This window comes from Phycodurus eques, chromosome 20 (assembly GCF_024500275.1).
Source record: "Phycodurus eques isolate BA_2022a chromosome 20, UOR_Pequ_1.1, whole genome shotgun sequence".
Classification (NCBI taxonomy): domain Eukaryota; kingdom Metazoa; phylum Chordata; class Actinopteri; order Syngnathiformes; family Syngnathidae; genus Phycodurus; species Phycodurus eques.
This window is the reverse complement of record NC_084544.1, coordinates 8,565,999-8,581,913: the sequence shown is the minus strand read 5'-3', so window position 1 is coordinate 8,581,913 and position 15,915 is coordinate 8,565,999. Positions and strand designations below refer to the sequence as shown.

Genomic DNA, 15,915 nt, shown 5'->3' with positions numbered 1-15,915 from the left:
ATAATCTTGTCTAATTGTACTCAAAATGGACGCTGTGAAATCTGGGCCTGTTTCATTGGAACACAAAGGTATTCTTATGTTCTAGGAATGGCATCAGGTGAATGGTTAAATAGTACCTTCTGCCATCCAGTGGAAGAGCATTTAATTGTTCTCCCTATCACTATACATTGCTGGCATAGATAGACGAACATACATATATTATTGTAGTTAATAAAATAATAATTTTGGGTTAATTTTAGTGAAACTGGATCATTTACAACACAATGGTTAGGAATCACTGGTGTAGCGGTTTCACTCACAAGCAAGTATGTGCTGCTGCTTAGAAGCTAGCACTGTTAGTGTTTGCTAAACACTACAGCTCTGCTTAGCCTTTGGTTTAGGGTTAGGGTTAACTTGAAATTTGGCACATCTTCCGCCCAGCCTAGCTGTCACTTGATAGGTGTCAGAAATTCTGTTGGGTGATATTTTGACTGGTAGGTCGCAATCCAACAAAATTCGAAATTATTCACTCTCATATATTTTCAGAAATAGGCTTAGACTATTGACTTTAATTGTCGTGTCAAGCTTTTGAGTCCATCTGTTTGACAAGAACGAGTATTGAGTGACCGTATAGACTGCTCCTTTAGACTCTCATGCTAACCACAAGAGAGATGCCTTTTAAGAAAAAAAGGGAGGTGACCACACATGCTATATTTGATCAAATTCACACATTCAGACAGCATATGCGCTAAAGACTCTAGTGGGGGGAGTGCTGTCTGTTTTTTAGTGGTTGTGTGTTCGTGTGTGTGTGTGTTTGTAAAGTCAAAATCCAGACAAGGGGCCAGGCTATTTAGTCTTATAAACACTCAGGTCACAGATTATTGAAATAACAGAAGAGATGCATTGTCTGGACTTTGTCTTCTGTTTCGTTATGTAACTGAAATACCGTATTTTCACGACCATAAAGCGCACCGCATTAAAAGGTGCAGTCTCAGTTACGGGGCCGATTTCTCTATTTAACACATACATAAGGTGCACCGTCTTATTGGGCGCAGGCATGGTAAAACATACGCTAGCTTAAAACATACGGTAGCATGCATGCACGCTAAAACAATGTTTTTAAAAAGGCAGCGGGAGCAAAACGGTTCGGTTGCACTTGATTGAAGTATTTAACAATGTACTCACATTATTTTTTTATCAATCCTCATCCACAAATCCATCAAAGTCCTCATCTTCTGTATCCGAAATGAACAGTTGGGCAAGTCCTCCATCAAATACGCCAGGTTCCTTCTCGTCATTGTCTGAGTCAGTCTCGTTGTCGTGCGGCTTCTCAGAAATGATGCCGGCTTTTCCGAAAGCTTGAACAACAGTGCAAGCAGACACGTTCGTTAGCCCAGGCATCCACGATCCATTCACAAATTGTGGCGTAACTCACCCGGCGCTGCCTCCTCGTCTTAGTAAATCTGTGTTCGCCATTTGTCATCCATCGCTTCCACGCCGCTCTCAACTTCACTTTGAACGCCCTGTTTACACGGATGTCCAGCGGTTGGAGTTCCTTCGTCAAGCCTCCCGGAATGATGGCAAGCTCCGAGTTATTGCACTCAGTCAAATGGTGACCGTAGAGACGCTTCTCCCGGCTGTTCTCTGCTCATTAATCCATTGCTCAAGTTGGTCTTCCAACTCGGGCCACCTCGCCTTGTTTCCGCGGAAACTCAGCTTCGTCTTCTTAACTTGGTGAAGCTCGTTTTCCTGCTTCCTTCACTTGCGAACCCTGGATTCGTTGATCTTGAATTCTCTCGCGGCTCCTCAATTCCCATGTTCCTCTGCGTAACTAATAGCTTGCAGTTTAAACTGTGCTTCGTAAGCGTGTCTCTGCGTAGGTGCCATTTTCGGGGGTCCTTAGCCAAACCGATGCATATACCGGAACTATATACCTACTGGGGGCGTGTCTTTAGCGTCCTCTGTCACGCGCACCCTTTACGTCCGCATGCTGTCCTCAGCCTTCCTCTATATTAGCAGCGTGTCGGCAGGAAATGCTCCCAGTCAGTCAAGCGGAGCACTCATTAAAGTCACACAACAACATTTACAGATTTTGGAGAAAATTTAAGACTTTTAAGTGCGCCTTATAGTCGTGAAAATATGGTACTCCCAACTCACTGAGGATAGCCATTGTTTGTGTGAGTGTTTATTGTGTACGCAGAGCAAACGGCGTATAACGCAGGCGTTGATGTGGTAGTCAAGTCATTTTAGATTATTTTTCTATTTGGGGAACCTAGGGGTCATATTGAAATTACAAGTCTCTTTTGCAAGGAGATCCCTCAAAATGGCCGCATCGGAACGGTAAGAGAACCCAATGAAGTTTGTGTATTGATGCTGGTCAACGGTGTGTATTGGTCTTGTGGCTTTCCTATTTTTAATGAAGTTGATCAATATTAAATTCTTTGAAGTCAGTATAGCCTCGTTGTAATTACACTAACTGGAAAAGTGCTTCAGGGATGACTAATAATGGTTAGATTTGATTAAAGTCCAACCAGAGTCCCCAAAAGAGTAGTCTTACCTCTACAACGCACTTACACACATACCGAGGTTTGCGTCAGGATAAGGCAGGAGCCCGAACGAGGTAAAAACGGCAGCACTATGGGCGGGATGAATGAGTGTGGGTTTGTATGATGGATTAATTGAGAGCGACGGATGAAAGATGGAGTGATACGGAGTGGGTGCGTTCACAAAAGAAGTAGGACTGGAAAGAGAGCAATTTAGTAGTCGAGTTTGATTTTTGAGTTTGATTTGCAATTTAGTAGTCGGGTTTGATTTGAGTTTGATTTGAAAGGTCCTGAAACCTCCTAATGAGTTAAGACATTTATGATGACACTTTTGTCATACTGTTACTCCACTACACGTTGAAATTGGCGGCGGAAAATAATCTTTGTGTGTGGTCTTCTGTGTTGAGACTGGAGCACACCATACACAATACGACCAAAACTGTTAAATGCTGTCTTTTTTATTTTTTTAATCCTCATGTGTGGGTTCTGTAGAAGATAATCTTTTAAGAATTTAAAAATCCTTGTGTGTGCACCAGGCCTGAGTTTATTTGGTTGGTTAACCATCATCAACTGAAAATTTTCAAAAACCTTAGTCCCCAAAATATAATCTCGGCCCAGATGCTGATTAACAGTATACTCTGACAAATCTCCAATGGCGGAAGATAATGAAGAACTCATATTTTCCAAACAATAGTATTTTTTTCCACAAAAAAACTACACTGCAACCAACGATATCCTTTTGTAACTTACTTGTTTTTCTAAAAACAGCACAGCTGAGACTCAGAGCTTAACCTCTTAAGCTAAATTTATAAAAGTAAAGTAACCCAAGCCTGTTGATTTCTTTTTGATAAAAGTCCAGATACAAACACTTGCCTCAAATAAAATGCAATTGCAGGGATGCAGAGGTAATGATGCACTGTCATTATTTGCTTTTAATTTGTTTTGCAACCAATTCAGGTGACAGAGTAGTTTGAAATCTATTGTGGTCATAGTTTAAAAATACTTCACTACTTTGCCTCATTGATTCAAACTCAACAATTGATCTTTAATTATCAATAAGTCACACCCAAACTTGGACAGAGTGCGATCCGTTCTCAAAATACAACCCTCCCTTGTCTACTCCTCCAGTAACCAGCGCTTGTGTCTGATTCCCATTACAGCTTGGCTCGAGTTCAGGAACGCATATGTTTTGTCTGTCTGGGAACAAAAGCATACGCATACATTCATATACTGCACTTTTATTAAACTTTTTACTTCAAAGAGTGCTAACTTGAAGTGTCAAGCCAATGTATCCATGAAGTCCCATCAGTAGGGCATCACGTAATCACGTGTGACAATGACGTCTAAATAACTGCTTTGTACTTTTTGAGTAAAGCCCGTTTTCCCCGGAAAACACAAGCCGTAGTAGTACCAGACGTGGGACTAGGCCTGTCTGCAAGGGTATTCTGCAATGTTGAAAGGGGTGTGTGTAGTTTTAACACCCGCTTTGTCCACCTTGTGTTAAAAGCAATTATTGCTGTCTGACAAGTATTATATTTGTCACACATTTAGTCCTGGGATTGGGATGCAATGCCGCTGTGTAAAAACTAGGCTTTACACGATCAGGATTTTTGGGGCCGATCAGTGAGTTTAAAAAAAAATAAAATATATAACCGATCACAACATGGAGCAATTTGGAGTCTATTTATATGACTTGTTCATTTACTGTATATACTTGTGTACTGTTTTCTGCGTATCTTGTCAGGTCATGTATTCTAATCAGTCAGGTCAAACCAACATTACAACATGACAGAAATAATGGGTGCTAACTTTATTGTAATTAAATTACTTCACACACACCGAAACTTTAGAGCATGATTCGACAGAACGCTGGTACAACCGTTAGTGCTAGCACTAGCTTGCTAAGGCTACATTACGTTTTGTTGCCTGCTTGCGAGCCGCATCGTATTAAATGTATGTGACTATGTGACTTTATTGGAGTAGTTTGACATAGTGCAATCGTGAAAGACCAAATTTGTTCAGTCTAATCCGGGCATTACGTGTTATCTGTCCCACACCGCCGACATGTTTATAAAAAACTAAACAAAACAAAAAAAAACTTCATTGGCTGTCAGATATTTATAGTACTACGTCAAAAGCCATGCGACAAGGCTAAAAATTAACCAGCTTTTGGATTCAAATATACTGTACACGATGGTGACGTGGAGTAAATGTCTTTTGTGGAGCCGATCAATGACGTAATTGATGGGATCGGCAAATTATGACATTAAAACTGATCAGCCGATCAGCATAAAATGCGAGTTATCGGCCGATACCGATCAGGTCGGTGTAAAGTCTAGTAAAAAGGCACTTAGCTGCAGCAGTATCTTGCATTGCTTTGTTGTTTGAAAGGCTATGGTGGATGAATGCCATGGCCTTCTGCTACTTGTCTGATTCGACAATTTTGTTTCAACTCTGTGTGAAAGAGGAGATGAGTTTAGCCTGGGTTGCTCGTGGAAGAAATTAGGAGAAAGCATGTGCATGGAAATGCGCTCTTGCAGTGCATTTGTTCAAAGCAAATCAACTGTAAGCCATTTATTTTTAAGAGTGATATAAGATGATTTTGAAAATAAAGCATTTTGGGATGATAGTTTGTGATATATTTACGGTTTAAACTATTAATATCGGGAATTAAATTTTTTTGCAGGTATATCAATTACTCACGGCGCGGCTTGGTCCCTATTAACTGTCGTTTTTTTTTTTTTTGAATAAAAAATTTAAATCCTGCATTTTACTTGATGGTGGCATCTTTTAAAATGAGTTCCGAGAAATCTTAAACATCACCTAGTCTTATTTATAAAAAAAAAAAAAAGAATTCTCACCATTTTTTTCTTCACCGACTTTGTCATTAAATGGGGAAGTTGTAACACTCATGTCAGCGTATCCCTCAGCGGTCATTATCATCCATTTTAGATAATAGTCCCATAGGCTAATTTACAATGATGGAAATAATGAAGCATTGCATTTATCCTACCTGTCATATCGCGGGGCCGCTTAGCGTTGTTTTTTTTTTCCGAGGGGGGGGGGTAATTGTAGCGAGCAGCAGTTGCTGATATGCAGTGAAGTCAGTATGTTGTGGTGGCTTGCACCTAATTGCAGTTGATAGTAATAGTTCCAACCTGTGCATACAGCCTGAAGCTGTCGATCGGTGGTCCTAAGTAGGTGGACGCCGGTCTGGATTTGAACACAGACATCATTCTTTAGGAACCTAGACCCATAAATTAATTATTGAGACCAATGCTACATAACGATTTGGGGAAATATGGTAGGCTAATTTAAACCAGTGCATCTTTTGTGGTCATTCGGGTTATAAATGGTAGCACACAGGAAGTAAACAAACCACATCACATGCTTTGTAGCTCCTCCCACATGACACGACTCAGCCAATCAGATATCTTCAGAGTGGCTTTGTGAGGCAAGCAAGAGGATATTTGTGAGGCAGGCAAACCGCTTGTCCTCGTTCACTGCAAACAAATAATTATGTATATGTCCTTTTAAAGTCGGGGGGGGGGGGATAATTTCTTCTGAAGGCTTATTTTTTTCACATTTATTTTGGGAATTATTTTTTTATTTTTATTTTTTTTTAAATTTTCCAATACCTCCCCATACATGGAATATTAAACCTTGGAGTGAAACAATAGGCAAAAATGGAAGCAGAAATTTCCATCATTTAAAATATCCTACACCTATTTTTCACATCACACCCATGCGCACACACATAATAAATGTCATTGGGATGCTACAGAATTGTATCTTTTTAAGGGTTTATTTGACAACCAGTCAAACTGATTTATAATTTGGCATCATGGTGAAGCAGTGGTTAGTCTGCCTCATAGTTTAGAAGTTCTCTGTTTGAATCTTGGCTCACTTCCATTGGTTTTCTCTCCGTACTCCATTTTCCTCCCACAAACATGCTTTTGTTAACCGAAGTCCCTAAATTGCCCGTAGGTGTGAATGTTGTTTTTCTGTATGTACGATTGACTGACGACCAGTCCAGAGTGCACTGTGCTTCTCGCCAAGCTAGCTGGCATTGGCTCCAGCAAACCCGTTGCCATATTGAGAACAAGCAGTATAGAAAATGACTGAATGGATTTTTGCAGTTACTGCTATACTTTGGCATAAATGCGTCTTCCTGTAATTGGCATGGAACATCAATGTTAGCAACCAATTGGGTCTGATTATATTCACAGTTTTATTACCCTCATCTTAACAAACGTCCGGCAGATGGAAACACAGTTTGGTCACTCGCAAGCTCCTTAAAGTCGAGACTTTTTGCGTCATTGCTTCACCACAACGAAGTCGTTTTCCACTTTGTGTGTGTGTGTGTGTGTGTGTGTGTGTGTGTGTGTGTGTGAGAGAGATGAATTCTGACTTGGGTGTGGTGAACATCAGATGAGATTTTCCTCTGCTCCCCACACTCTATCTCACACACACACACACACACACACACACAGTTAGTGCCAGGGCTGGTCGAGGCGTAGGCCCTGGCAGACATAAATTACTTTATTTTAATAGTTGCATGGCTAAGAGAGTAGGAAAGAGTGTTGTGGATTCCACAAAGTACAGTCTGTTTGTCCGTAACGCTTTTTCTGAATTTATCAACCCATTTTATATAACAAGCAGTACTGCTAGTTATACACTATTTAGCATATAGTCTATTCTTATGCATTTAATGTCTTGTTTGTTGTAACATGTAAACGTACTCACAAAGAGTGTGAGTCGACAGATTGACTTAGTCTACAACTCTACAAACTGAAAAGAATAACTGTAGTTTTCCTTGGTTACATAGATACTGTATTATGTAAGAGATTCCGAATGGCGATACCATTGGTAAAGTTGGCAAAATATCACTGGTATTGTAGCCCAAGTTTTCACTAGGCACATACAGTAGGTATCTGGATGTATACTAAATGATTTTCTTCTACTGATCCTGATCATCATGCAACTGCTATATAGTGATACGTTTTCTATCGTTGGTAAAATGCCGCTTTGATATCGTATTGTAAGTTTTCTTCTGTTAGAGATATCGTGATGTCTTCTTCCCAATATATCAGTTATGGGAGAAAGACTGTATCGTGGAACCGGTTACATTTCTGTCTTTGGCAGAATATTGGGAGGATATACAGTGGTACCTTGACATTAGGCTTTACGTGATCAGAATTTTTGGGGCCGATCAGCGAGTTTAAAAGCCAATAACCGATCACAAGATGGAGCCATTTGTCTATTTAAATGACCTGTTCATTTACTGTATATACTTGTGTACCTAACTGCTCCAAAAATTATATTTACAATAAATAATGTATCTTTGTTCATCTATTTATGCCAGTGAGGCATAGTAACACAGAACAAAAGAATGATCTTCTATGAGATGGTAGGAAATACATACAGTAATTAATATATCCACTTTTTGTGACATTTGTTTTTGTTGGTGGGCCGTGAGATTTATCATTTGTAAAATATGTTCCATGGCTCCATAAGGTTGGAAATAACTGCTCAAGTCAGATCGTGTATTTTTGTTGCCTTCTTGCGAGCTGTGTCGTATTAAAAGTCCGTGAACATACCTCAAGCAAGCCTTAAACGAACGTCCTCTCCTGTCCTGAGCACCGGTGACCACCAACACACGTTTTTCCCCATTTTGTCCTTAGAATACAGTCGGCGCAATCCACTCTTGTTGTCGTAGCCACAGTAACGAGTGTATCCGGTCGCATTTGAGTTGACAAGGTAACGCCAATGATCATAAAAAACGGGATGCGTTGGTATCGGAATACAAGATTTTATTGCAGTAGTCTGACATAGAGCAATCGTGAAAGAGCAAATTTGTCTCGTAGCATGATCCGGGCATTACATGTTGCCTGTCTCAGACGTGTCGCCTGTCCCACACCGCCGACATGTTTATTTATTTATTTTTTAACAACTTCATTGGCTGGCTTTACAGTACTACGTCAAAAGACACGCGACCAGGCTAAAGATAAACTACCTTTTGGATTCAAATACACTGTGCACGATGGCAACGCAGAGTAAATGTCTTTTCTGTCATTGATCGAATCGGCGAATTATGACATTAAACCCGATCAGCATAAAATGCTAATTATCGGCCGACACCGATCAAGCCGTGTAAAGACTACTTGACATACAGGTTTAATAAGTTCTGTAACCAAGGTTGTTCCAGGCCCCCAAAAACAAACTTTTTTAAATTAAATGTCTTTTTAAATAAAGAAAATAGCACTGTATTGTGAAATATAAAAACATAATAAAATAAAATGTGAAGAAATAAGTTTTAAAAAGTGGTACATTTGTGTGTTGATGTGCCTTTGATTGGCATGGCCTATTGAGAGATGTCAGGAAGTCTCCTGACAGTGTCAGTTAGGTTGTTGTTTCTCCATGCAAATGTTTTCATTTTGTATTTGAGTGTTTTACTGTTTTTTCATATACAGTAAACAGCTGACAGTTGCCAACTATGGCTGCCCCCCCCACCTCCACTTGAGCAGCAGTGTATCTGGAGCTTGCTCGTAAGTCAAATTTCGGCTCGCGTCATAAAGGAAAAAAAACGACCAAGTTTGTACCTCCGCAAACGTTTAAGTTGCACTATTCTATATTGACTCTCACAATCGCCTGCTCGTGATACCATTGGTATTGCTGGAAATTATCGCAATATCATATTGTGAGTTCCTCTGCAATTTACCACCCTTTGTGTCCATGTAGTCCACAAATAAAAATAACACACCACTTTCTCCATCTTCTCAGCGATGGTGAGGAAGAAGAATCCCCCTATCCGCAGTGTGGGAGGTGAGGAAGAGGAGGAGGAAGAGGGGAGGAGGCCAGTGGGTGAGGAGGAGGAGGACGGCGAGGAGGATGAGGGGCGTGTGGGAGCCGAGGCCGACCGAATAAGCCGCCCCTCCGAGCCTGAGGAGCGAGTCCGGGCTGATGAGGAGCCCGACGAGGAGGAGGAGGAGGAAGGAGAAAGTGAGTGCATTTCCTCGTCTCTCTCGCCCTCATCTGTCGGCAACGAGGAGCGAGGTGGGAGGAGGGGTGGAGGAGGTGGTGGAGGTAGGCCTTCACGAGGAGGATTGAAAGCGGCCGAGTCAGATCCCGCAGACAAGGCGGGAAAAGCCGTGCCCCCCGCGCCGGACGCAGGCAGGGAGGAGTCGGTCCCGGACACGCCGCCGCTCTCCTCCAGCCCTTCCCCCAAGCTGCAGGACTTCAAGTGCAACGTGTGCGGTTACGGTTACTACGGCAACGACCCCGCCGACCTGGTGAAGCACTTTAGGAAGTATCACCTAGGACTGCACAACCGCACACGGCAGGACGCTGCCCTCGACACACACATCCTGGCTCTCCACAACATGGTGCCCCCGCACACACCTCTAGGTAACTCCTAGCTTGGCTTGTTTTGCACCCTCTTTGTGTAAAGTGGTCGTAAACAACACAAAGTAGCAAGTAAGACAGTGTGTCCATGGGGTTTGTCAAAGGGTAGTTCATTGAAAATGCAAAAAAGGATGTGAACAGCCCCTTTCACACCACCTTCCTGCAAAATCAAAGGCATCATAGTAGAGCCTTAATTTATTCACTTTCAGAAAACTCTCCCAGAAACTGTGCCTTTCCCGTGTCGGCATGTTTGCGCATCTGTCTATCCTCTCTCCCTTACACATTTTTGTCTTTTTTTCTGAAGACCGTCTTACGACAATTTAGTAGGAGAGAGTTCAAAATGTTCACCTGCCACACTATATGGAATGAGCTACTGTAAGTGTAAAATTATGATGGAAATATTTCTGAATGGGTCATATACTGTAATCCCTTTAGCTAAGATAATTTGATTTAAGAAACAATATTTGTTTTTAATAATTAAAGACAGATCTTAAAAAGAAACTACACATTTCTGCACTTTATGGTGCAAAAGAGTTCAAACAAACACAAATAGTATTTCTAATATTATACATATATGATATACAGTACTATATATTAATATACTGTACGTTAGATGTTATCGGCATCTCCTGGCTGTCTTATGCGGTCACATACTGATTCATTTCCGGTTTTCGGACACGTGTGCTTGCTGTGTAGCTGTTGTATTATTTTCTCTCATGGCACTTAATTGATTTAATTTGCTTTTCATAGTTGATTACTCTGCTGTAATGCAGTTTCAGACAGATTTCTGTTGAAAGTGTACTGCATCGGCGAAGCACGTATTCTGGGATTTGACTATTTTACATTTCACTTTCGCTTACCAGTTACGATGGCCACTCCTTAAAACAAAACAAACAAAAAAAAAACATAACATCCAAACTATTTGGGATTTCGTTCTATTTTCAGAGGTTGAAGTGGGCATAGGTAGAGATGTTTTGGTGACGAATGGTGGTAGTTTCGTGACACTAAGCTACGATCAGCTGTTTCTGTCATGAGTGCATATGAAGAGGAAATCTCTTAATGTCCATAAAATAAAAATTTAAAAAATTAGGGATTTCGTTCCGATATTTTCAAATGGGGCAGGGGGCATAATTAGAGATGTCTGAATAAATTTTGGTCGCAATTCTGTAATATTAAGCAACAGTAACAGCAACTTTAACAGCAAAAGTTTTTACATTATGCGTAACCTGTCCCGACACGGGATTAAAAAAAACAACAGAATTACTTTAGCGCATGCCCACAAAGAAGAATATTTCTTTGAAAAACAAAAATACGAAATAAAATATTAATAATACTTAATGTTTTGAGGATATGGATAGCAGCAAATCAGTGTTGCTCTTCATACAACCCCAATTCCAATGAAGTTGGGACGTTGTGTTAAACATAAATAAAAACAGAATACAATGATTTGTAAATCATGTTCAACCTATATTTAATTGAATACACTACAAAGACAAGATATTTAATGTGCAAATTGATAAACTTTATTGTTTTTAGCAAATAATCATTAACTTGGAATTTTATGGCTGCAACATATTCCAAAAAAGCTGGGGCAGGGTCATGTTTACCACTGTGTTACATCACCTTTTCTTTTAACAACATTCAATAAAGGTTTGGGAACTGAGGACACTAATTGTTTAAGCTTTCTAGGTGGAATTCTTTCCCATTCTTGCTTGATGTACAGCTTCAGTTGTTCAACAGTCCGGGGTCTCAGTTGTCGTATTTTACGCTTCATAATGCGCCACGCATTTTCAATGGGAGACAAGTCTGGACTGCAGGCAGGCCAGTCTAGTACCCGCACTCTTTTACTACGAAGCCACGCTGTTGTAACACGTGCAGAATGTGGTTTGGCATTGTCTTGCTGAAATAAGCAGGGGCGTCCATGAAAAAGACGTTGCTTGGATGGCAGCATATGTTTCTCCAAAACCTGTATGTACCTTTCAGCATTAATGGTGCCTTCACAGATGTGTAAGTTACCCATGCCATTGGCACTAACACAGCCCCATACCATCGCAGATGCTGGCTTTTGAACTTTGTGTCCATATGAGTCCGGATGTTTCTTTTCCTCTTTGGCCCGGAGGACACGACGTCCACAATTTCCAAAAACAATTCGAAATGTGGACTCGTCGGACCACAGAACACTTTTCCACTTTGAATCAGTCCATCTTAGATGAGCCTGGGCCCAGAGAAGCCGGCAGCGTTTCTGGGCCTTTGCTTTGCATAGTAGAGTTTCAAGTTGCACTTACGGATGTAGCGCCGAACTGTATTTACTGACATTGGTTTTCGGAAGTGTTCCTGAGCCCATGTGGTGATATCCTTTACACATTGAGGTCGGCTTTTGATGCAGTGCCGCCTGAGGGATCGAAGGTCCCGGGCATTCAATGTTGGTTTTCGGCCTTGCCGTTTACATGCAGTGATTTCTCCAGATTCTCTGTACCTTTTGATGATATTACGACTGTAGATGATGAAATCCCTAAATTCCTTGCAATTGTACATTGAGGAAAATTGTGCTTAAACTGTTTGACTATTTCCTCACGCACTTGTTCACAAAGAGGGGAACCTCGCCCCAGCTTTGCTTGTGAATGACTGAACAATTCAGGGAAGCTCCTTTTATACCCAATCATGGCACCCACCTGTTCCCAATTAGCCTGTTCACCTGTGGGATGTTCCAAACAGGTGTTTGATGAGCATTCCTCAACTTTCTCAGTCTTTTTTGGCACCTGTCCCAGCTTTTTTGGAACGTGTTGCAGCCATAAAATTCCAAGTTAATGATTTGCTAAAAACAATGAAGTTTATCAGTTTGAACATTAAATATCTTGTCTTTGTAGTGTATTCAATAAAATATAGGTTGAACATGATTTGCAAATCATTGTATTCTGTTTTTATTTATGTTTAACACAATGTCCCAACTTCATTGGAATTGAGGTTGTACATAGGTTTTCCTGATTTAAAAATTATTATTATTTTTTTTTCGTATTTATTGGGGGGTTTTTTTAGGTCAATTTTGGGGGTGTGCATTATGCTCAAGAGGTATTATACATGGGAAATTATGGTAAATGCCCTTTCACGCCACCTTTCCTCCAAATCAGAGGCATATTGTTAGATTTATTGGCCTGTTCCTTTCAGACATAACTCACACGTCTGCATGTTCACAGAAATGTTGCAGCTTCACGCATGACATAATTATGTGCATATAGCGCCAATAGTTTTCCACACAAAGAGCCATGGGCAGTGCGTTTCGGGTGTCAAATGTCCCGCTATTCCCTTGCATACAGGTGGCGTTCCGCCTATGTAACACCTCTGATATATTCCACAGTCATTTCTGTTCTGTTGTAGTTACTATGTATTTTTAATCTGCAACCTTTCACTGATTTTGAGGATTATAAAACTGTTGCAATTCAATGTCAGGTTGGTTGTAAAAAATATTAAGGCATGGTTTTAAAGGTATGACATTTTAACTTTAAACAACATTAATCACAGCGTCGTATGGCATTTTCCACAAGTCACATTTTTGCTCGCAGCCGCCCTTTTGTGGTTGTGACCCGTCCGTCCATCCTTGTGTCTGTGTTTGCAGTCATGCAGGCAGGAGAAGGGCCCAGGAACCAAGCCAAAGAGTCCGGCAAGAGCAGGCCGGAGCTCCACCATCAGCAACACAGGACAGTGATGATGAATGGCACATATGACATCCAGGTGAGGATGACCCCCTGTATTACTTGAACCTGGTCTGCCTGGTTTCCAAGCATACTGACACCATACTGATCACCACCGCTGGTCATTCAATGGTCGTAATTGCATGTTAATGTTAGCTTACCCTGTTGTTGTGCCCGAGCTCTGGATGATGCAGGATTACACTTCAGTCTCAAATTTGCTGCAGCGCCTTTTCACTCCTTGAAATGCCTCTCCTTACTTGGGATCGACGACATAATCGAGTGGAATTGTGTCGATTGGATTGGAATTTATTGTTCATAAATTGTGTTGAGAAGCAATTGGCATCACAGCAAGCGTTGAACATTCAGAAATGCTTTTCCGTAGACAAATTCCTAATTTGTGTGCATCTCTTTTCAAGTGACCGATGTCACTATGTACATTGCTTAACGAATGTATCAGACTTCCACCTAATGCAAGCTTTATTCCAGAGCTGCTCTATATGGAAATTTCTCTTCCTTCTCTAATGGTTAATATACCAGTATATGGTATAATATTTAAATATAATTGTTAGTGTTTTTCATTAATTTTCAAAATTACTGTTGAACGGAAAAAAAAAAACCTTTCTTGAACAGTACTTCATGATGCTGATTGGTCACTTTATAACAGATGGTCTCATAAAGTTAAGCACTGTATGTATTCCTAGTTAATCAATTTTAACTGTAAAGCTACCTCTTTTCATAAGAATGGGGTCAACGATAAAGAGCATTGAGTGTACATTAACAATCGAGTTTTGTCTTAAAGGATTAGTCCACATGATCTCATGTTTGTGTTTGTGTGTCAAAATTCAAGGAGTTTCCTTTGATTTCACAGTAGTCTGCCGTCGCTAAGGACCCAAAGTCACGTCACTGGCACAAACGCGTACGCTCACAGAATCATAAATAGAAAATCCAGGCCTGTTTATGAAGAAAAGCGAAAGTTGTGCTTGGAAAAAAAAAAGGAATGAAAGGAGTCTCTATTCTCTTATTCCCTCACTCACTCTTTCTTGTTTTCTCTCCTGCTCGTGTTTGGAAAGTTCCATGCTGTCGTTTGCTAAAATGGGATTCCCGGTGAGCTTGTGAGATTTCAGCAGGAGGTGGGGGGCGGGGACACGACAGTAATTGGGGGAAAAATTTATAAAGATAAAGGGTTAGTGAATGAGGCGTCGAAGCAATGGTCAATGCAATGAAGCAGCTGCCAGACAAATTTGGCGCAGCTTTTACTTTAGTTTACCCATTACCAAACTTTTCAATTTGCGTTTCATCCAACTGTCTTAGTACTTTTCCCTCACCTTGTTTCGCCCTCTCACTTTCAATGTTTTCCCTGTCGATAAAGATTTGCAATATGGTGGCATTGATTGTTGATTCCAAGTAGTTTGCTGTCTAAAGTCCAAAACAGGTCTGTCTATGGGAAGTTGAGCTTCACCCATGCTGCTCATACCCTTAGAAATCGTCTGATGAATGAATGGCCTTTTGGGGGGCCTTAACATGCACAAGAACTCCCCCATTTTTTCAGTCATGGTGAAAATGTACACACATTGCCAAAAGTATTTGCTCACGTGCCATGACTCACATATGATTTTAAATGATATCCCATTCTAAATCCATGTGGCTTAATATGATGTTGAGCTACCCTTTGCAGCTATAACAGCTTCAACTCATATGGGAAGGCTTTCAACAAGGTTTAGGAGTGAGTTTATGGGATTTTTTTTTGCCCATTCTTCTCGGAGCTTATTTGTGAGGTCATACACTGATGCTGCACGAGAAGGCCTGTCCACTCGAAATCAACCCAAAGGTATTCTATCAGGTTGAGGGCTGGACTGGTGCAAACTTGTTCGTCTTTATGGACCTTGCTTTGTGCACCGGTGTACAGACACTTTTGGATGAATTAGAGCGTAGACTGAGAGCCAGGCCTTCTCGTCCAACATCAATGTGTAACCTCGCACATGCACTTCTGGAAAAATGGTCATACATTCCCATAAACACACTCCTAAACCTTGTGGAAAGCCTTTTCACAAGAGTTTAAGATGTTATAATTGCAGAGGGTGGTATGATGTCATGTTTCTGGTTTTAAATTCACAATTCTAACACTACATCTGGATTTTCCAAAAGTCTTTCTTTTTGCACTGACAAACTGCCGCCGCCGGACCGCCTACTGCCGCATGAGACCGCAGATCTGCTCGGAGATAAATCCACGTTGTACGGTAGTAATGTCATTGTAAGCCCCTGCGCTCCCGATCCAGCCAGCAGCAGCACGTTATAATCAC

The 15,915-nt window shown here is 40.9% G+C and overlaps 1 protein-coding gene across 7 annotated transcripts in view; it reads left to right on the top strand.

Annotated features, from left to right (window-relative positions):
• Nucleotides 1-15,915, top strand: part of trps1 (trichorhinophalangeal syndrome I) — a 171,739-nt gene that overhangs the window by 91,217 nt on the left and 64,607 nt on the right. For 5 of the 7 annotated variants that reach the window (XM_061664806.1, XM_061664807.1, XM_061664805.1 and 2 more), the window contains exons 3-4: nt 9,306-9,929; nt 13,540-13,655. In XM_061664806.1, the coding sequence (XP_061520790.1) occupies nt 9,306-9,929; nt 13,540-13,655 (740 nt within the window). Of the gene's footprint in view, nt 1-8,993; nt 9,071-9,305; nt 9,930-13,539; nt 13,656-15,915 lie in introns of those variants that run through there. The other 2 variants (XM_061664810.1, XM_061664811.1) reach the window with 2 other exon arrangements.